Here is a 20,187-nt window from a genome sequence, read left to right as displayed (position 1 = left end):
TCTCATACACGCTCTCTTTCTCTCTTCGCATTTGGCTGATGCATCAATTGTGTTGCATGTACTCTTGTTGGAGTATTCTAACTAGAATGACTGTTCTCCCTAAATCATGAGCTGGTGAAAACTGCCCATCTTTGCCACTACTACGCATTCGGAGCGGTAACGTTATCATTATGAAAAACAGTCATTACAATGTAATAACCTCGGGAACCTAAATCATGAGCGGGTGGAAACTGCTCATCTTTGCCACAACGCCTTCAGAGAGGTAACGTTATCATTGTGAAAAACAGTCATTACAATGTAATAACCTGGAAAAAGCTGAGCTATGTTTCTGCAAAAGTAACATACGTTTTTGCTTTTATGGATTTGCTTTGTAAAACTCTTAACTGCAAACGCATTCAAATAAACTGCTTTGTCGACTAAATGTAACTACTTAGCCATCCAGGAAACAAACCTGCGCTCATGACTCCCGACTTGCTCCTTTCTTTACTCCATGAGTGAACTTGCTTTCAATGGGATGGTACGGAATTTAGTGGATTTTCTTTTTCGGGCGCCATTGTCAGTCAGTCTCAAAGAACACCAGGTAAACAACATAAAAAAAGAAACAAAATGTCGCTTATATCACCGACTGAAACGTGAATAAACTGTTTCCTCTAGTCCCCCTTTTTCCAGTTTTCTGGAGTTTCGTGTTTCGTCCACGGCGCTGTTTCCTTCCCTTGCTCCCGGCTGAGGACGATGCATTGCCCGGCGTGACCACTGGAGGATCCTGTCTCTGCTGCTCGAACACCGAGGTTCTCGGGGAAGCGTTGGGCGATTTGGATTGTGGGAAATGCTGTTTTGCCGAGGAGTTTGTTTTTGCGCAGCTAACAGGGACTAGCAAATTGCTAGTAACTGCTTCAAATTTTCACTTCTTGACGTTTACAAACGACTACAATCCCATAATGCGTAACGGTTGGATATCGATGGCGGAGAGCAATGACTGAGGAGTTTGATGAAGATGTGGTATTTGAGGTTTGTGTTTTGTGTTTTTATTCGGGCGCATATGTTCCGTTAACAAGTAGTGCAGTGTGTCAAGCCCGAGTTTGTATAGGTTTTCTGATTCATTCTGCGTGATGAAATTGGCGTGGTTGACCAGACTGTCAGAGTAGCTGGCTCGCTAACGTTAGCTAGCCTATTAGCATGGCCATGAGAAACGTTTACCCATTGGCGTTTACACACCCCTGTAATGCGTAGCTGAGACATAAATCCGAGTTAAATTGGCCGTGTAGCCTAGCCAATCCTGCCTGACTGCTAAGTAGCTTTTCTTATCATGGGGCAGTGTGCTGTTTCATCATCATAGCTGGCGTGGAGAGTGTGTGGTGCTTTATGCGACGTAGTAAGGGAATAACGTTAGTTGTTCGAAACGTCTGACAGCCTGATGTGTCAACATGTACGTCGCCGATACCGTCCGATCATGCAAGTGAGTAACTTTAGCCCACCATGTCATGCTTGGATCGGGGTGTGTAATCATGATAACGTATTGATAGGTGGATCTATCAAGGTATGCAAATGGCTTGCTCTCCAGATGTAGAAGCACGGAGATGTTTTGTTTTCTCTCGTCCTTCGGGTGAGGAGCGTCGGCAGCTGGTTGGAAATTGGCTCATAATGTTGGTTATTTTTTTCTTAATTGTGGGCAAATTGTTGTTATGCCAGTGCCAAGTGCCAGTACGTTGTCCTAGGGGCAAACGGAGGAGAGGTAGAGATCAAAAGGCCCACTTTGCTGATGTGAGGTGGGAGTCTGACCTGTGATGCATCCCTGCTGGCAACACACACACACACACACACTTCCAGTCCCACTTTAAGATGAGCTTTAACACTTAATCATGTAGAGCACTCTTTTATGCAAGGATTTTAGATTATTATGTTTGTGCTTAATTCCATCGCTGGATTGGAGTAATGGACTTTCGAGCAGTTTAGGTCTAAGAAAAGGGTATTGAAAGAGGCAAGATGCTTAGGGCCAGGGGGAGGTTTAGGGATGGGTAGTCCACATGCATAGGGTGTTCTCTACTAGGCTTTTAACATTAACATATCTTTGTTCAGCATAAGTTTAGCCCTTAGCTAACTCGTCCCATGTTTCCCAAAACCCTAGCTAATCAATAAAAAACAAGCAGCTGCACACAGTAATACAATTAGTTGCCCATGGCGACCACGACTTGAGCAGAGATAATATATTATTTCCTTTTCTAGCTTGTCATCTGAGTGGCTGTTGTGCCCGCAGCATCAAGGTCTCTGTGTTTATGTATGGAAGTCAAGTGTGAAAGAGCGTGACTGAAATCTGCATGGAATGGCAAGTTGAATAGGAGAAAAGGTGGAGAATGAGCGTATGATTCCAGACGGTAATTGGAATGTAATGCTACTGCGGATCAGGGATGCTTTTCCTGCCACTTGGAGTGCCAGCTGGGTTGTGACACTTCTAAGAATAGCTTCCTGTGTATTGGGAAATCTGTAACAGAGAATTGGAACAGGAACAAAAAGCGGATATTTGTCTAAATCTCTCCTCCCCATCCTCCTTCTGCCCTTTCACCCTCTTTTTTTCTCTTCCCCCTCTCTATCTCTCTACACACTCTCCCCTCTCTCTTTTTCCAGAACTCTCCGCTCTTCCACTACCTGCATGATCTAGGACACACAGACTTTGAGTCATGTCCCACAGTGTCTCAGGAGGACGAATGTGGAGGAGGAGAGGTGACTACGACCTCCCTCCAGGACAGCTTGTCCAAACCCACAGTGAGTGACCCCCCCCCCCCCCCCCCACAAACAGACACACACACACACTCAAACAACCCTCACTGCTACCACATAATGAACCCCCACTATGATTCCATAGCCTTGGGGTGTTTTCAGTGTGTGCTTGACCAACTCACTGTACATTCATGCAGGCAGACAGAAAGTAATTACATCTGCAATTGATTCCAAACAATGAAACATATTACACACACTAACTCATTCACATTCATACACGGCTGGCAGACAGACAAGACAGGGATCATGGAGGAAAGAGAGCAACAGATTCAGAGCAAGGTATTTGTCTGTTCCACACACACACACACACACACACTATTGTCCCCTATTCCAGGGATAGGGTCTGTCTATTTGGTCAAGTTTCTCTATTAGTGCTGAGGGGAATTCCTAGTCCTGTTTAGGAAACTCTGTAAAAGGAAGAGTCTCTCGCTCTCTCATATATATTTTCATTCCCATTCATTGGGGCTTAATTAGATTACTGATACCTGGAGTGCATTGTGTATGTGGGGTGGCAGGGTAGCCTAGTGGTTAGAGCGTTGGGCTAGTAACTGAAAGGTTGCAAGTTCAAATCCCCAAGCTGACTAGGTACAAATCTGTCGTTCTGCCCCTGAACAAGGCAGTTAGGCCGTCATTGAAAATAAGAATTTGTTCTTAAATGACTCGCCTAGTTAAATAAAGATCAAATAAAACTTTGTGGTGTGAGTGGCTTGATATGTACTGTAATATGCTCTTTGCTAATAATATTCTGCTGTATGCATTCATGTTTCAGGGTTCTGGTCACATGACTGAGTGCATTCCTTTTCCTGTTTCTGTATTTATTCCCGTGAGGGACAGGAAATTATGTCACATTAGCCTCCTCCAAGAACTTTCCGTCCGTCCGCGTCATGCTTCCTCTCTGAGAGCCTGTTATTCGGAGGAGCGTTTGGGAATTATTCTCATAGAGGACTCATCATGGATATAACCCGTTTAAACATGGACGTTGTTATTGGGCATTGCCATCATCCAACCATTTTCAAGGATGGGGATTCCTATGGGTTAATGGCAAAGATATGGTTATTCCTTGTCCATCTTCCTATAGCCCAGATAGAGGTGTGTGTGTGTGTGTGCGCGCCTGTTAACATGGACGATTGCCTGGTGTATATTTGATTTCCAGACAGTCCGAGGCCAACACTGGTTATCTGCTCCTTTTTATCACACACTGGGCCTGTTTAGCACACACTGGGCCTGAAAATCATCCACATTTGTGAATGAAATAGGATTTCCCAAATGTTTGATGGCACGTGGGGCCACATTGATGCTATTTTACAGAAATAAATGTCACACTAGACCAGAGCATTGTATGACATCAAATTAGGTTATTAAGGCAAGAGGATGAGAAATATGGGAAACTGTCAGTGTGTGCCATCTGAATAAAGGTTCTTTGTGCCACAATTTCCTTCTGACTCTACCAATGGGAATATATATATTGCCTTTTTGCATGTGTCATGTCACATAAGTCACGACGAGACCGCTAACTGAAGAGAGAGAAGGCAGGACGAGGTTAGTTGAAGTTTATTGGCAATAAAAAAACTTCACTGCCAGCCTGCCTAGTCTCCTCCTTCAAATCCTGGAGTCATAAGAGAGTGAGATGGAGAGAAGATCAAGCGTTGAGGATTGTTTTATGGCAATATGGCTTCAAGATTTAGAACACATACATAATGTCACAGTCTCTCTTCCTCTTTCACTCCCCCTACCCTTTCTCTCTCTCTCTCTCTCTCTCTCTCTCTCTGAGTTTCTCTCACACGTCTTTGCAGAGTATTTTTTTTCCATTCTCTCACACGGCAGACGGGGAGCACAAAGACTCGGGAATGTTCCTCTGGATGACGCCAGCGGAATACTAAAGAGAAGGAGCAAGACAGGACCAGAAAATGAACTGTACTTCCTAGTGATGTTTTGGTTGTTTGTGTCACTGTGTTTGCATTCTGCTGTCTGTGTGTGTGCTTTTTCTGTGTGGCCCGTCTCTGTCTCCTGCTTTAATGTTTGGATGGGGGATATTAGATTAAGATGAGTAAGTAGTAGAGAATGAAAACGCCTACATGGGCCTCCCCCTTCACGACTAACACACACTACCCTCTCTCTGGGGGGTGGTTTAGATGCCACGTTCTATTCCTGCTGTGGTTGGTCAGTGTGGCGTGAACACCCGGTCCTGCAGCTCAGACTCAGACCCATAATCAATAGCCCTGCAGCCTGCTGACCAATAACGCACTCCGTCCCAAACTCCCAATAACAGAAAGTCAGGGTAGAAAAGACACCCAGGCCAGTCTGGATCAATAGTAAGGGTGAAGTTGCCCGTAGATGCTGATCTTGGTTAAGTTTAGCATTTTCCACACTAATGGTTAAGGTTAGGATTGGGAGAGGGTGAGCTGATCCTAGACCTTTACCGAGTGGAAACTTATTCATGAGCAACTGTAGCCTGGCTGGAACACTGAATCCCTACAGGCCTGGGTCAAAAATAGCGCACTATATATAGGGAATAGGCTGCCATTTGGGACTGAAATATGCCTCCTTAGTGGTGATGTTGTCTGATACTGATAGTACCAATGACTATGGGATAGTACTGCTACTTTCCCCAAGGATAGAAAATACTGTGAGGAAAATAAGCTATTCTGACTCGCTGTAGGCATTTTAATTCACTCACTCTTCACACTATATTATGGCTAAATGAAGGGGATCAGGATTTCTAATTGAGACATTTTTGAGAATTATTTGGTTAATAGCAGCATATCGAATTGTACAATTTAGTTGGAATGCTTATTAATACTCTGTTAGTTTGCTAGTGATTAGAATATAATTCTGTTTACTTTGTTTGTTTACAGTGAATCTCCTATTGTTGCCTGGCAGACTATCAACTAGGGGGAATGGAGGGTGTTTGTGTGTATAGGAGTGTGTTAAGGGGGGGAAGTCGACACACACACACACAATCAGTCACCCATTGTTGGTGTCTTAAAGAGCCTGTTTCCTGGGATATGCCCTGGAATGAAGAAAATGTTTCTTAGGAATGTGACCTCTGTGTGTGTCTGTTATGAGCATTATTTGTGGTTGATGGCCAGAGCCCATTCCCCAGTTTGCTCTCACAGGTGTAGTAGGCTGTGTCGTCTGCTGTTCGTATGAAGGATGTGCGACTTATTCATTTGCAGAATTATGCCTGGTTGCCTACTCTGTCCCCCTTATTAGCTCCAGTCTCTTCCCCGCCTGACCCATCCTCCTCTGTGTTATTGGCAGGGAGGACGTCTACGGAGATTGGCTGATGCCTTGTGGAGGCGGAGCCCGTTCCACCAGGCTGCCTCGGCCCATATGCTGGAGCAGCAGCTGGTAAGGGTCACCATGGAAATCATGGGACTAACCATAGAACTTTAAGTGACTTCATCTCAAAGACACATGTTCTTATATTCTTTCTCTCTGTGTCCTCTTCCTCTCCCTCCCGCCATCTCTCTCTCTCTCCCTCCCTATAGGACTGTGTGTTTGGCCAATATGCGGTGCGGTGTATCCTGGACCAGGATGTGTTGCTCCAGGAGGATGTGGAGCTGATCGAGCTGTTAGACCCCAGCCTGCTCACCCTGGGCGCCTCGCCCTCCGGCTCACCCAGACGAGACAACTCCCTGCCCTGCCCGCGCCTCCTCGCCTCACCCTCGCAGTGGTACGCCCCAAACACAGATCCTAACATAGTCACAAACACACATAAATATCTACATGTACACACAGCAGACGCTAACATTCCATCTCCTTCTATCTTGTTTTTTTCTTTCTTTCTCTTTCTCCTCTTCTCTTCTCTCTCAGGGACATAGCAGTGCTGGTGGGCCTGGCTGCAGTGTTACTAGGCCTGTCCTCTCTCTCTGCCGGGGCCTGGTCTCTGGCTGTGATCCCATGGTGTGCTGCAGTCATGGGCTGGGTGGGTCTGCGAGGGGCGGGGCTGTGGAGACAGGGGAGGATGCAGAGAGCAGCACACACCCAGGCCTCCGAGCTGCAGACCATGGCGCTGAACAGTAAGGCTCTGACCAGCCTGGCCCGCAAGTCCCTGAGACTACTACAGGAGACAGAGGTCATCTCTCGAGGGTTCACCCTGTAAGTGGACCATTTGATCTATCTATCTACTTCATCCATAGTGGGAGTGTGCATCCTCACCTTCCTACTCATATTGTAAGTGTACATGCTAACCCTGCTGTGAGTTACATACTCTGTCCTTAACGTTGCTGTCCACTTTCACCCACTAGCACTTTCATCTCCCCAACTATAAGATTAGCACTTAGGCTAGTATCTATTATTATCTTAGTTTATCATTACCTGAAGGGCCCACTTTTTACCTATCTCTGCCCTGCCCTCTGTTTCACTGTTCAGTGTCTGTAGTATTGTCGGTAGGACAGTATTGTCACGTTATATGTCTTCATCATTTATCATCTTTGTTTTGTGATAGCATTTTGTCATAACCGTGTCATATGTTGTTAGCCTGTCCTGTTGTCTGTCATAAACGTGTTATTAGCATGTTGTTAGCATGTCGTGTTGCGTGTGCTTCCCTGCCTCTCTGGGACGTCTGCACAGTTGTATCACATTTCACTTGTCAAGTCTGCTCGACAGGGTGAGTGCGGCCAGCTCCTTTAGTAGGGCGGGGCTGGGGCCACGGGGGCAGCAGCTGATTGGCCTGCGGAAGGCGGTGTACCGGGCGCTCCGCTCGGCCTTCAGAGCCTCCCGCCGAGCCACCTGCCACATGCTCAAAGCATATCCTTCACACACACACTCAGAGACAGGGGGTATTGCCAGACTCAACTTATGCAGGAATTAAACAGTGCAAGCACTAAAGGTTGATTTCTACCAGTAACCCTTTGGTGTTACACTTGAGTGAATGTGTGTTAGAGGATATATTCTGTTTGACCAATTGGCACGTCATTTAATATATGAGTGTCAATCTGTGAGCTGATGGCTCCTTAACTAGTACCCACGTACCCCCTGAACTCTGAGATCGACAATGTGACCAACTACGTGTCTGCGGTGCCTCTGAAGGAGCTGGGGATGGGCCTGGGGACAGAGCACCTGACTGACGAGGAGGCACAGGAGCTCACCGATGACTACAGCCTCCCTGCCCTCAAGGTAAGACCCACCTACCTGAACCACGAGAGGGAAGGAGAGAGATGGAAGGAAGGAAAGAAGATGAGATTGGGTTAGATTTGGGATGGAGAACTTGCTTTTATATAGATAGTAAAAGAAAGAGTAGAATAGAAACATGATGAGAAAGATAGAAGGAAGAGATCATTTAGAATCAGGTCAATAGGTGAAATGAGGGTCATTGTCAGAGTGAGGGTGTTAGCTACTCTGTTTGTCCCTGTGGATTTTCCGTCCTGCAGGTGCTGTTCCAGTTGTGGGTGGGGCAGAGCTCAGAATGTTTCCGCCGATTGGCCCTGCTGCTGTCACCACGACGACTGGAGGAGCCCAGGGAAGATTGGGTCAAAGGTGGAACCCCTCCTCCGCCCATACACCGCTCTGTTGCCACGGTGACACAGCCTCTCCACGGTGCCCTGGCCGGTTGCCTGGGCGACATGCAGCGTAGCTACGAGTTCCACCGGTACTTTGAGACGCAGCGCCGGACGCAGGGCTCGGACAGGGTGGGGCGCGCTCAGCAGAAATGCAGAGAGCTCAACACACTGCACACGTCTGTACGCAGCCTGCAGCTGCATCTCAGGGCCCTGCTCAACGAGTGAGTCAAACCTAACCCCTTACTCAACCCTCGCCCTCCTAACCCTAACACCTGTTACTCCATACCCTCCTCAGCCCTCTACAGGCGTCAGTATTCTTCAGTTCGGCTGGTGCATAGCCGAACTCGGCTCGGTGAAATGAACGAGAGTGCTTGCATACTCCCTTAAAGGACCTTCTCTTGAAAAACGTGAAAAAAAGCGGCAATAGTATTGTTTGTCCATTTTGAGATGCCGTAGCCAGTACACACTTCCTCAAATAGTCTACATGAATGTAAGATAGCTCAAGAAATCTGTCATTAATTTTGTCGTTTTTGCAGAGGAGATCTTAGTCACACAATTTTACATCTAACTAAGATATTTGGTGCAGTATTTCTCAATGAAAAAATGTCCATGAATGAATGTCTCGTTGAATGACAACAGAAACTGTATCGAAGAATCCCTATTGTTGACCAATCTCTTACGAAGGGGCGTAGACTTCGGCTACTGACTTCGGCTTGCCTTGAGAAAAAATGTTGTGTGCTGACGTCCGAAATGAACTAAAGCGTCACAAAATGTGGTCGCTGTTTCGTCTGGGAAGCATGCGGACGCCTTTAGCCCCCTTTCCTTACCCCACTCGCCCCATCCCCCCCTCCCCTCATCTCACCACCTCTTCCCCCCACTAGGATTATTATCCTGGAGGATGACCTGGAGAAGCTGATGGTGACGAAGGAGGCGGTGGAGGTGACTGTGGAGGGCTACCAGGACCTCCAGGAGCGTCTCGGCCACCTGCAGCCCCACATGCAGGCCAGCGCCGGATGCTGGGAGGACACTGTTGGCCAAGTGGAGCGCATGCTGAGGAGAGCTAACACCTGCCCAGGTGAAGAACACACACACACACTACCTTTTTTAGGCTTAGGCAGTTAACGCAGCTGACCGGTTGAGAGGTGACAGGCCCTGATATTGGGCCTGAATACTGGACGCCCCCCCCCCCCCCCCCCCGGTTTCCATGGTTACAGTGGAAGGGTTATTTTTAGTCAGTACTCCCCCCTGCACAGCCCAGAGACTATTCAGAGTCAGTGAGGAAGTGGCTGCTTCAAATATAGGATAAGAACCAGACCTCGCAGGGATGGGAGGGAGGGAACAATGGCCTAGTTTCACCACAGACTGTTTCAGCACGTTTTAGAGGTCTACTCTTTGTGAGCAGGTTGACTGACTCAGGAGATCTGATACACAGTTTAAGCAAACAGATAATTGCCTAGAGTGGTGTGTCTCCATTTGAGTGTGTGTGTGTAATACATTATATCCATCCTTTCTCTTTCAGGAACTCCTGATGGTCCAAAGCAGTGTCTCCCTCCTGTGCCATGCACCCCTGCCCCAACCTACACCCTCATCCTGGACAGGGACCCCGTGCCTGAGGAGCAGGTACTGAACCTCACCACTCACTATGGATCTACACACACACACACACACACACACACACACACACACACACTCAACTAGGTGCCTGTAGTGTGTGTCTTTATGTGTAATGGGTCTTTCCTGCCCTCTGATTGGCCAGGAGCTGGAAGCGTACGTGTCGGACTCTGAGGATGAGAATGGGTGGGCGGGGTCGGTAGTTGACATGCTGTCTCCCGAGGAACGAGAGCGCCACCGGCGGGAGAGGGAGGAGTCTCGGCGCGTCCTATCGGAGCTCAAAGCTGTGCTGGGCCAGCGGGCATCCGAGGGCGAGAGGAGGAAGTGGAAACAGCTGCTCTTCAACGACCAAGGTCTCGCTCCGCCTACCCACAATGCACCTCTCTGCCTCTGCCGCTCCTTTAGTTCTCTGTCTCTCATTTCATGTGGTCATTGAATGATGTGTTTATTTTGTCTCCTAGCGGCGGTGATGCCTATAGTTTCCGCGGAAACTTCTATAGCATCTCAGACACCCTCCGACTCATTGGACACTCTGACACTTGTGGGTGTGGCCAAACCAGGTGTTGTTGAGGGAAACAACCTATCGGAAAGGCTGAACGACGAGGAGGAGGAAGACTGGGTCGGGGACGAGCGCCCCCTCACAGAGGCAGAGGAAAAAGCACTTACAGAGTTCTGCTGTGGTGAGGCGGAGGTAAAGGGGGAGGAGGGTGAAGGTTCAGTCCCGGGCGGGACGCAACTCTACCAATATGACGGGCTGCCGGACCAGGGGGCAGGACTAAACGGACCCGACCTTCTATTGCAGCCCCGGATCCCCGCCATCACGGTGATGGACAGGCTGACGGAACTACACGGCTCGGCGGCGCTCAGCTTTAATTCCGCCCTCGCCGCCCAGGTGGCGGCACGTTCGCACACTTTCGCCAACATGGAGGAGCAGACGTTTGGAGACAGCGGAGAAGAGGATGAGGGAGAGAAGCGTTCCCTGCATGATGGACAGTCATGTGAGAAGAACTAGAGTCTAAACCCTCCTGCTTTACGGCGCTTTGAACAGAACAGTTATGGACAGACAGCCAGGGTTCCTGTATTTATGTCTGAACCCACTCCTGGGTTATTTACTGCGGCTGTCCGTTTCCTTGGATCCATGGCTCTCTGTCATGTCTTCATCTGTGTGTGTGTGCGTGCATGATTGGGTGAGAGAGCATTGTGTGAATGTGACGTCTGAGTGAGTTTTAAGAAGAGCACTACACTACACCACTTTCTGTTACACTCCTCCATCCATGTATCCATACTTTACCCACAATCCCCTGTGGCCACTCTCCTGTGCTACTCAGGTACAAGAACCACAAAACAAACTCTGACCTCACCGTCACAAGGTCTTCAGTTTAACCCTAAGGATCCCCTGTAGCTATTGGAGGCAGAGAGACTTGGTTATAGCATCAATTACATTGTCTCTAACTATTGACCAGTACCTTTCCGTGGTATGTCAACATTGGCTAACAGTTTAGCATATTGATGTCTGAGTCAAAAAGCCTAATTAGCTAAATTATTATTATACATTTTACCACATCACTCCCTATATGACTCCTGTCACACACCACACTGTAAAAGGGGAAGGAGAGGTACATTTCAAAGACAGCAGAGCAAAGCTATTTTATTGACCATTGTTTTTTTTCTGGTCTGTCTCTCTGATTCTGCACTTCTACACACTCCCCGCCTCACTAGGAATGGCCCTATAACTGCAAAGATGTGTTGGCTAAAACATCTGTCACTCAACCCACAGCAACCAATGAGCAGACGGAGACGTCGGAGAGAAGGGTGGACATAGTTGACCTTGTAAAATGGACTAGCCTACCAGATTTGGAAATATTTTTTACATATTGTGTGTTTTTATTTGAGAGATGAATATGGTCAGGCAGTGGATTGCTGTGAAATGAAATTCATCCCCATCCACTAATGAACCAAACACATTCACAGTGCTTATTTCCCCAATGGTCTCGTCAAGTGCTCATCTGATGCAGGATACAGGATCAATGATGCCCCAATGAAGAGGCCATGAGGGGACGACAACTGGGTGAATATTGAGGGAAAGTGTTGTACTACCTCATGCCACCCCTACTGCACCCTCTATGAAATCTGTTTGGCGTGTGTCTAACTCCCCATCTACTACATGTATCTCAGATCTGAATGGTCTGCTGTGTCAGAATGTTTTGGTTCTGTCTTGTGTACATCTGAAAATGTTTCCATGGAGTTTGTACCACTGTATCTGGGGTAGCAGGTAACCTAGTGGTTAGAGCGTTGGGTTACTGGATCGAATCCCTGAGCTGACGAGGTAAGAAATCTGTCGTTCTGCCCCTGAAGAAGGCAGTTAAACCACTGTTCCCCGGTAAGCAGTCATTGTAAATAAGAATTTGTTGTTAACTGACTTGCCTAGTTAAAGGTTACATTTAAAAAAATACAAATAAATTCTCTATCCCGGTCTCAGCATCTGTGTTTCCATAATACTGACTAGAATGTGATCCAACTCTATTGGTTTGGGACAGTTTTACGGAGTGTCCTGGAATGCTACTATCATTGATTACAATTAATTAGAGTGATGATCGAAGGACAGCATGTGCTTATTGACTGCACAGATGATTCCACTTGTGTTTGTCCGAGGGTGTCTGCCCCCTCACCGTGTCTGCCTTGTCTTGCCTTCCAGCCCTCCCCCATATGTCCACTTCCTGAAGTGAGTTCTGTCCCTCCTGCATTTCATTTGTAAAATAAAATGCTATTCTGGAGCTGACTGTGTCTCTCTTTTTATATCGGTCTCTTTCTTTCTCCCTGTCTCTCTCAGCTGCCTGAGACTGACCCTAACCCCAGGGGGAAGGGGGTTAAAGTCAGGGTAGTGTGAGGTTTACCTGACCTTTTGTGGAGTCACAAATATGTCGGACCTAGAACAGCTGGTGATCCCTGTACCACATGTAGACCCAGGGCGTAGACACACACACACACACACACGTCTCTCACACATTTAAAAACATTTAGCTGTTGTGAATAGTCCCAGGTTAACTTCCTATACAATTTGTGTGTGTTTGTGAAACTGAAACCTCATTGGTCTGTCTGAGGTAGACCAAACAGCCCCTCTAGCTTTCTTCTGTGTCCCTGTGTGAGTGTGTGCCCCAGTATCAGCCACCCGGTGAAACACAAACCCAATCAGTCCATGCTAGACAGGCTGCTGGAGAACAGAAAGAGAGAGGGCTGTCTGACATACTTAATGAGGATGGTTTCCCCTGGTGTGGAAGTACAGAAGGAGGTATTATTAGGGGCAGAGCAAAAAATGTCCATATTCAGACTGCAAAAGCCACATTGAGACCAAACAGAGCAGTAGTGTGTGTCTCCAACAACCCAGCTGTCCAATCATTTTAAAATGATGTACTTCCATCCCTCTCTGCCCAAAGAATCATGGAGCAGGCAGGCATAGCTTCCTGTCTTCATTGAATTAGCCTTAGCATCCTTAAACAACCAGCAGGCACCATGTCAATACGCTGAGCTGGCTTCCTCTCCTAATGTCCGAAGACTTCAGATTAAAGGTGAAACTGACCTGAATGGTGGAAGCCTACTACTGGGGATTTGCTGCTTCCTCACCTGGCTTTCCCAGATCATTGGAAGGAGCCTAGGGCAGGGAGCGTGGAGTCGGCTATTCTTGAGAGAATTTGGAAGCTGGTTGCAATAGAGTTATTGTTGTGTGGTGACTGATGATTATTAAATTGCTCCTGCTGCTGGAATAAGTGTATGGAAATATATGGGCCCTTCTCCAAATCCTTTGTTACCTAGTATTAATACATGTTGCCATCTAGCGGCCAATATTTTTCTCATTCGTAATAATACAAAGTAAAGGTTATTAAGATGTAGAGTACAACATACATTCACATATGGTTATAACACATTAACCAGGTTTGTTGAATCAGGGCTGTTCACTGTGTATGATATTTTGTCTCTGGGGATACATATTTTAGGATAATTGTGATGGTGATCCATGAATTAAGTCCTACAGCAACTTTGCATTCAGCAAGCACAGCACGCGCTCAGCTGATTCGGCAAGTTTCTCACTCACCTTACCCACAAACCACCGCGCTTCCTTTTCCACTAACGCCTGCAATCATGGCGGATGTCGTCCAGGCGAAGGTAACCGAGCAGAAGCTCGAAGAAGAGACGGTCCTGAATGGAGATGCAGATGAGAAAGAGGAGGTAGACCCTTCCGAGGAGACAGCCAAGAAGAAGAAGAAAAAGAAGAAGAAGAAGTCGGCAGGCCCCGGTAAGAGTTACAGACAGGCCAGTTACCGCTGAGCCGTGCGTGCCTAGAGAAAAGTGTGCCTTGTGAATCGTGCGCCAGGCCTTATGAAACACCCCTCGCTCTCATAACACACCCGTAGCTCGATAGCTAAACATGGGGCGATACTTCTGTCAATCCGAACACAATGTCGAAATGTCAGTTAACAGACGGAAATAGTCATACAAGCAAACTTAGTTGTTAGTTAGCTGGCTAGATATCTTGCTAGCTTAGCCGCAGTTCGTAGTCCTTTGCTGGCATGTTCCACAAGTCGCTAGCAAGTTCAAAGCCAAGTTTTGATGTTTCATAATGTGTGGTGGAATGCTGTTATGTTAAAGTTAACTTTCTTACATAACGTAAACGCCAGAATACAGTTTGATTCCATATACTTCGATGATTGAGGTTGTAACTGTGTTTCATGATAACTTATATATTTAACACTAACTAGTTACGCATGATTGATCACAATGATTGTCCCGCTGCCTGCTAGCTAGCTATGAAATGTCAAGATGCTGTTTTGATTCAGACAGCATGCTCACTGAACACTGCACACTTACTGCTGACATAACGTCATCCTTAGCATGTGCTATTTCGAGCAACCCATCTTCTTGTAACAAGCTCAACTAGCTACAGCTCGCATGCATTTTTCTAATGGATGTCAGACAGTTGCCCTTTAAATTGACATACACAACATTTAGCTTGTAATGTGTGTGTTTACATCAGTAAAGCAGGCTTAGCTGCGTGGGCGTGTGCTGGCCCCCAAGGTTATACACAGATGTTAATACTCTCCCCTCTCCTGCCAAGTCCCTAACCTCAGGGATACACTTTGCGGAATGGGATCATTGTCCACAGTCCAAAAGGATCACTTCCCCACTGGACAGTACCTTCCCTTGCACGCACATAACACATCTCTCATCCTCCCCTCCCTCGGGTCTCCTGGATGCTCTCTGTTGTGATGGAGCTGTGGTCACCACGGCTGCCATGTCGTGCTTAGTAAGATGTATAGGATGAGCTCGCCCATGTGTATCTGTCTCTGTGCAATTTATGACTGCAGCAGCCGGCACCGAGGCTGAGGGCAATGGAGTGGCTGACGTGACACAACAGCTGGAGAAGCAGGCTCTGGAGGACAAAGAGAAAGAAGAAGACGGGGAGGATGGTAAGAGACCGTAACAGTAACCTTAGCCTAGTACTAGGCAGACCCAGAACCACATGGGCCGAGATCCAACCATGGCTCCTCACACCCTGCCACGGAGCAGCTGATCTGGGTCCAGTCCTGTTGTTGCGCCCCATGACCCAAATCCTAACCACCCTCAACCATCCACATGTTTGGCCCATCTCTGGCTGTGGACACAGCGCAGAGATGACCTCACACATAACTACATACACATCTACCAATACATGGCTTGCTGGGAGCTGATAAACTCTTGTGACCTTTGAATATGACTAAATTACTTCAAATTCCTCCCCTTTTCTCTCAGATGGAGACGAGGGGGAGAACTCGGCAGGCAAAAAGAAGAAGAAGAAGAAAAAGAAGAAAGGACGTCAGTTGGTCTTATTTCATTTGACACTTGAGAATTATGGCTTTCACTTTGTCTGGTCATGTATAGGATGCAATGGGAGAGTAGACTATGAGCTAGTGATGGATATGACTGGCTGGCTCTCTGCCTTACTGCTGCACTCTGGAGCATAACCATAACCCTGCAGCCATCTGGGTGCCTCCCCCCTCAGGCTAATGGGCATGTTTGGCTTTTGCCTGAATATTGCTCTGTCACCTCTGGAATTCCAACTCAAACCTTCTAGATAGTTTATTAACTAGTAATGAACGGTTATGTGACTGTTTGTTTCTTCCGGTCTTTCACAGCCAAAGTTCAGACTGACCCTCCGTCTGTGCCCATCTGTGACTTGTATCCAAGTGGCGTCTTCCCCATCGGTCAGGAATGTGAATACCCCTCATTACAGGATGGGTAAGATTCATACACACAATCTCACAAACACCTACTCTTGGCTTGGTGTGTGGTTTGTACTTGGCTAGTGTGGAAGCGGGGCCCAGACTCTTATTTCCCCAACACTGTGTTATACTAGAGTGGCAACTCCTCTGATCATCATGCTATACCTGTCCAACCTTCAACACAAACTGGGGAGGGAGGTTTGAGTTTGTTCTGAAATAAACAGTGCTGCCTGGCATACTTGCATCAGTCATTGTGGTTATCAGACAGAAGTGACAGGGTGATTCTTCACCTTGGATCTCTTCACTGATGTGAAACTCATTGACATAAAGGGCTCTTAAAGATGCGCTATGCAGAAATCACTCTGCCATTTCCTGGTTGCTAAAATTCTAATAGTTTGCCTAATTTCAGTTTGTGACAAAACCAAGTATAGTGTAGAGAATCATTGTACAATCTTAACCGCTGTAAAATATATTTTCATACCCCAAAATATTGTCTTTTCAGCTGTTTGAAGCTGGTTTACAAAACTGAAAGTAAAAAATGAAACTTAACAGGAAGCATAGAAATATCGCACATAGAACAGATCTACCGCTTCTTAGTCTTGCGGTCAATGAGAACAACAGATCTATAACACACTTTTCTATGTGAATTTGGTCAGGTCGCTGAAAAAGTTACATATTGCAGCTTTAGCAACACCCAAAACACTGTTGTCGTCCTCAGTATAATTTGTTTGGTTTATCCTCTAGCCATGCTTGCATTGATTCCCCCTCAGTCACTGTGCTGGGTGGGGAAGTAAGATGTATGCGTGGGCACTAACCTTGTTGTTGATCCTCCAGGTAGTCGTGCAATGACAATGTTTTTTAACTTCATTGCTGATTCCCCTTGTGAATTTCATGCACAGTGATGGGAACAAGTGTGTGTGTGCTGACCGCTAACCTTGTTGCTGATTCCCCTTGGTGCAGGCGTAGCGCGGCATGGAGGACCACCAATGAAGAGAAGCGGGTTCTGGACAAGGCCAACGAGGAAATGTGGAGCGACTTCAGACAGGCTGCTGAGGCCCATAGACAGGTCCGCCAGCATGTCCGCAGCTTCATCAAACCTGGCATGACCATGATCGACATCTGGTGAGCCTTCATCATCATCACAGCTGAGATGTTGCTTCCTATTCTTTCTATATGTCAGTCTTTTTCCCTTGCATTCCATCTCTTTTGCATTTCATATTTTGCATACGTCCGTTCTTGCGCTTTCATCCCTTTATCAATTTATATTATCTCTTTCTGTATAACTCATTTCTCTGTGCGTGTGTCTGTGTTTAAGTGAGCGGTTGGAAAACTGTTCCAGGAAGTTGATCAAGGAGAATGGTCTGAATGCAGGCCTGGCCTTCCCCACCGGCTGCTCTCTGAACAACTGTGCGGCTCACTACACCCCTAACGCCGGAGACCCCACCGTACTGCAGTACGACGACGTCTGCAAGATCGACTTCGGAACACACATCAACGGTACACCCTTGCCACAGTACACACACGGTTCAGCTGACACACACATCAAAACATACTTGCCACATAAACAGACATAACTAACCACTCAGACCATGTAGGATGCTGTGCTCACTCCCACTGTGTTTTCAGGTCGGATCATTGACTGTGCCTTCACCGTCACGTTCAACCCAAAGTATGACAAACTGCTGGAGGCCGTGAGAGACGCCACCAATACTGGAATCAAGGTCCGGCATCCATTCACACGCCATCCATTCCTGAGGCCACTTGATATAATTTGAAGTAAGTGTAGTTCAGATGTTCAGTCTCTCAATCATGCTTCATCAGTGTGCTGGAATCGACGTGCGTCTGTGTGACGTTGGAGAGAGAATTCAGGAAGTGATGGAGTCGTACGAGGTGGAGATTGACGGCAAAACATACCAAGGTACTGAGCTACTGAATATATATATATATATATATATATATATATATATATATCTCACACACACTGAATTTGTTGTAATTTATGATCAAATATAATTCCTCACAAATGTTAATTTCCAGTGAAGCCAATCAGAAACCTGAACGGCCACTCAATTGGCCAGTACAGGATACATGCCGGCAAGACTGTCCCCATTGTCAAAGGAGGAGAAGCTACCAGGATGGAGGTGTGTATCTGTCTTACTGAGCATTTGAAGAGCAAGGAGGGAGATAGGGGGGTGAGGTTAGAAAGGGCTGATGAGTTAATGGTGTGCTGTGGGAGGTTGACCGAGTAATGATGCTTAGTTAATGGTGTGCTGTGGGAGGGCGACTGAGTAATGCTGCTGAGTTAATGGTGTGCTGTGGGAGGGCGACTGAGTAATGCTGCTGAGTTAATGGTGTGCTGTGGGAGGGCGACTGAGTAATGCTGCTGAGTTAATGGTGTGCTTAGGAACCGAGCCAGATCCAATTAGCCATTAACATAATACCTGCATGCCTGAATTGGTGTCGTCGATGAAGGAATTTCTATCACAGGATTGCCTGCCCCCATGTATTTGGTTGACTGCAGCAGTGTCCTCCTACCCCAATAAGTGTCCTTTTTCTGACTGATTCCCTCTTTTGCGCCACCAGGAGGGAGAGGTGTACGCCATCGAGACATTTGGCAGCACGGGGAAGGGCGTGGTCCATGATGACATGGAGTGTTCTCATTACATGAAAAACTTTGATGTGGGACACGTCCCAATCAGGTAAGTTGGTTGCCTGTGTGAACACTGGACTGTGTATTCCACCCTCTCTCTACCCCTCTCTCTCCCCCTTCCTCCCCCCAGACTCCCCCGGGCGAAGCACCTGTTGAACGTTATCAACGAGAACTTTGGCACACTGGCGTTCTGCCGGCGCTGGCTAGACCGGCTGGGGGAGAGCAAGTACCTGATGGCCCTGAAGAACCTGTGCGACCTGGGCATCGTGGACCCCTACCCCCCGCTCTGCGACACCAAGGGCTCCTACACCGCCCAGTTCGAGCACACCATCCTGCTCAGGCCCACCTGCAAGGAGGTGGTGAGCCGAGGGGACGACTATTGAATACGGAACCCAACCTCATTCAAACCCCTCCACCCCAATACAGAGAATAGACACACTGAACCGTCTGCCTGCACTTCCAACAGAAAAACAGCATCTAAATACAGGACTTTCCTTTGGTCTCTTCCCATTTCTCCACCTTGGCAGAGAGCAGCCAGTAAGGGCTATGAAAAACGCTGCTGTAAGGTACCCCCACAATGCATTTTTACCGCTACTTAAGAGCGAGCATGTAGGGACAAGCTTATGTAGCAGCGGCTGAATCTTTTTTCCCCTCTTTTATTTTGGTAACCACAAAGCTTAGTCGTCATTTTCCCCCTTGCTAGAGGGATCTGTGGACACAGTGGTGTCTCAGCAATCTTCTGAAGCCGGAACTGCCATAGAATCTCAAACTGTTACAGTTCAACTGCTTAGAACACCCATTATTTAGACCCAGTAAGAATGTGAAGAAACAAACCTTTCCTTACCAAAATAAGTACCTTCTCCCTCGAAGTATGCATAGGGAAGGGAGTGTTTCCTAATCATGTGACCTGATCAGGAAAAACTCCTGGCCCTTACTGCTATACAGTTCCTGGTTCAGACTGCGGTCTTTCAGCCTGACCCTACAGTGTTCTGGTCATCGGGTCCTGACAGTTACTAGTCACTCGATTGCACAACTCTTCCCCTTTCGAGTTCCTGGTGGGAACGATGATGACTAGACAACCATGCATCTACAGCTGTATGTTTGGCTTCATGATACAGGGAGGGGACTCTGCACTCATCTTAAGAAACAAATACTGGAGAAGCGATTTGTAAAATATCTTTGAAATGGCTGCTGCCACTATATGTACTCAAATGTAGTGCTTCATTTTGAGTTCCCTGGAAATGTTTTTGTAAGAAAACTATTGAAATAAAAAAAATTCTCTGTATTCCTTCACTGGGAAGATATCCTTGATTGGCGATATTTAATTTGTTTAACTAGGCAAGTCAGTTAAGAACAAATATGATATGCTGGGCCAATTGTGCGCCGCCCAATC

The 20,187-nt window shown here is 47.1% G+C and overlaps 3 protein-coding genes across 5 annotated transcripts in view; 2 read left to right on the top strand and 1 right to left on the bottom strand.

Moving 5' to 3' along the window:
- The window catches only part of LOC139392610 (FYVE, RhoGEF and PH domain containing 6), a 29,657-nt gene extending 28,776 nt beyond the window's left edge, over nucleotides 1-881 (bottom strand). The window contains exon 1 of the mRNA XM_071140700.1: nucleotides 452-881. Coding sequence (XP_070996801.1) covers nucleotides 452-461 — 10 coding nt within the window. The 5' untranslated portion in view covers nucleotides 462-881. The remainder of the gene's footprint in view (nucleotides 1-451) is intronic.
- Nucleotides 865-12,664, top strand: LOC139392611 (vezatin-like). 3 transcript variants are annotated; one of them, XM_071140704.1, is made up of 13 exons: nucleotides 865-1,008; nucleotides 2,623-2,760; nucleotides 6,037-6,126; nucleotides 6,267-6,451; nucleotides 6,592-6,876; nucleotides 7,375-7,527; nucleotides 7,749-7,896; nucleotides 8,151-8,500; nucleotides 9,161-9,354; nucleotides 9,799-9,899; nucleotides 10,036-10,243; nucleotides 10,352-10,581; nucleotides 10,693-11,133. In XM_071140704.1, the coding sequence occupies exons 1-13, from the start codon at nucleotides 973-975 to the stop codon at nucleotides 10,900-10,902; spliced, it is 2,328 nt and encodes a 775-aa protein (XP_070996805.1). In that variant the 5' UTR covers nucleotides 865-972; the 3' UTR covers nucleotides 10,903-11,133. The 3 variants fall into 3 exon arrangements, with proteins under 3 accessions (XP_070996805.1, XP_070996804.1, XP_070996802.1); XM_071140703.1 differs by having other exon boundaries at nucleotides 7,387-7,527; nucleotides 10,352-12,664; XM_071140701.1 differs by having other exon boundaries at nucleotides 10,352-12,664.
- A 1,228-nt stretch (nucleotides 12,665-13,892) lies between these two features.
- Nucleotides 13,893-20,082, top strand: LOC139392511 (methionine aminopeptidase 2-like). Its single transcript, XM_071140525.1, has 11 exons — nucleotides 13,893-14,181; nucleotides 15,251-15,352; nucleotides 15,675-15,737; nucleotides 16,058-16,160; nucleotides 17,105-17,266; nucleotides 17,460-17,641; nucleotides 17,771-17,865; nucleotides 17,966-18,062; nucleotides 18,182-18,285; nucleotides 18,728-18,843; nucleotides 18,925-20,082. The coding sequence occupies exons 1-11, from the start codon at nucleotides 13,893-13,895 to the stop codon at nucleotides 19,175-19,177; spliced, it is 1,566 nt and encodes a 521-aa protein (XP_070996626.1). The 3' UTR covers nucleotides 19,178-20,082.
- Nucleotides 20,083-20,187: the final 105 nt, after the last annotated feature.

The sequence above is a fragment of the Oncorhynchus clarkii genome, chromosome 33 (genome assembly GCF_045791955.1).
Source record: "Oncorhynchus clarkii lewisi isolate Uvic-CL-2024 chromosome 33, UVic_Ocla_1.0, whole genome shotgun sequence".
NCBI lineage: Eukaryota > Metazoa > Chordata > Actinopteri > Salmoniformes > Salmonidae > Oncorhynchus > Oncorhynchus clarkii.
This window is presented reverse-complemented; position numbering and strand designations above follow the sequence as displayed.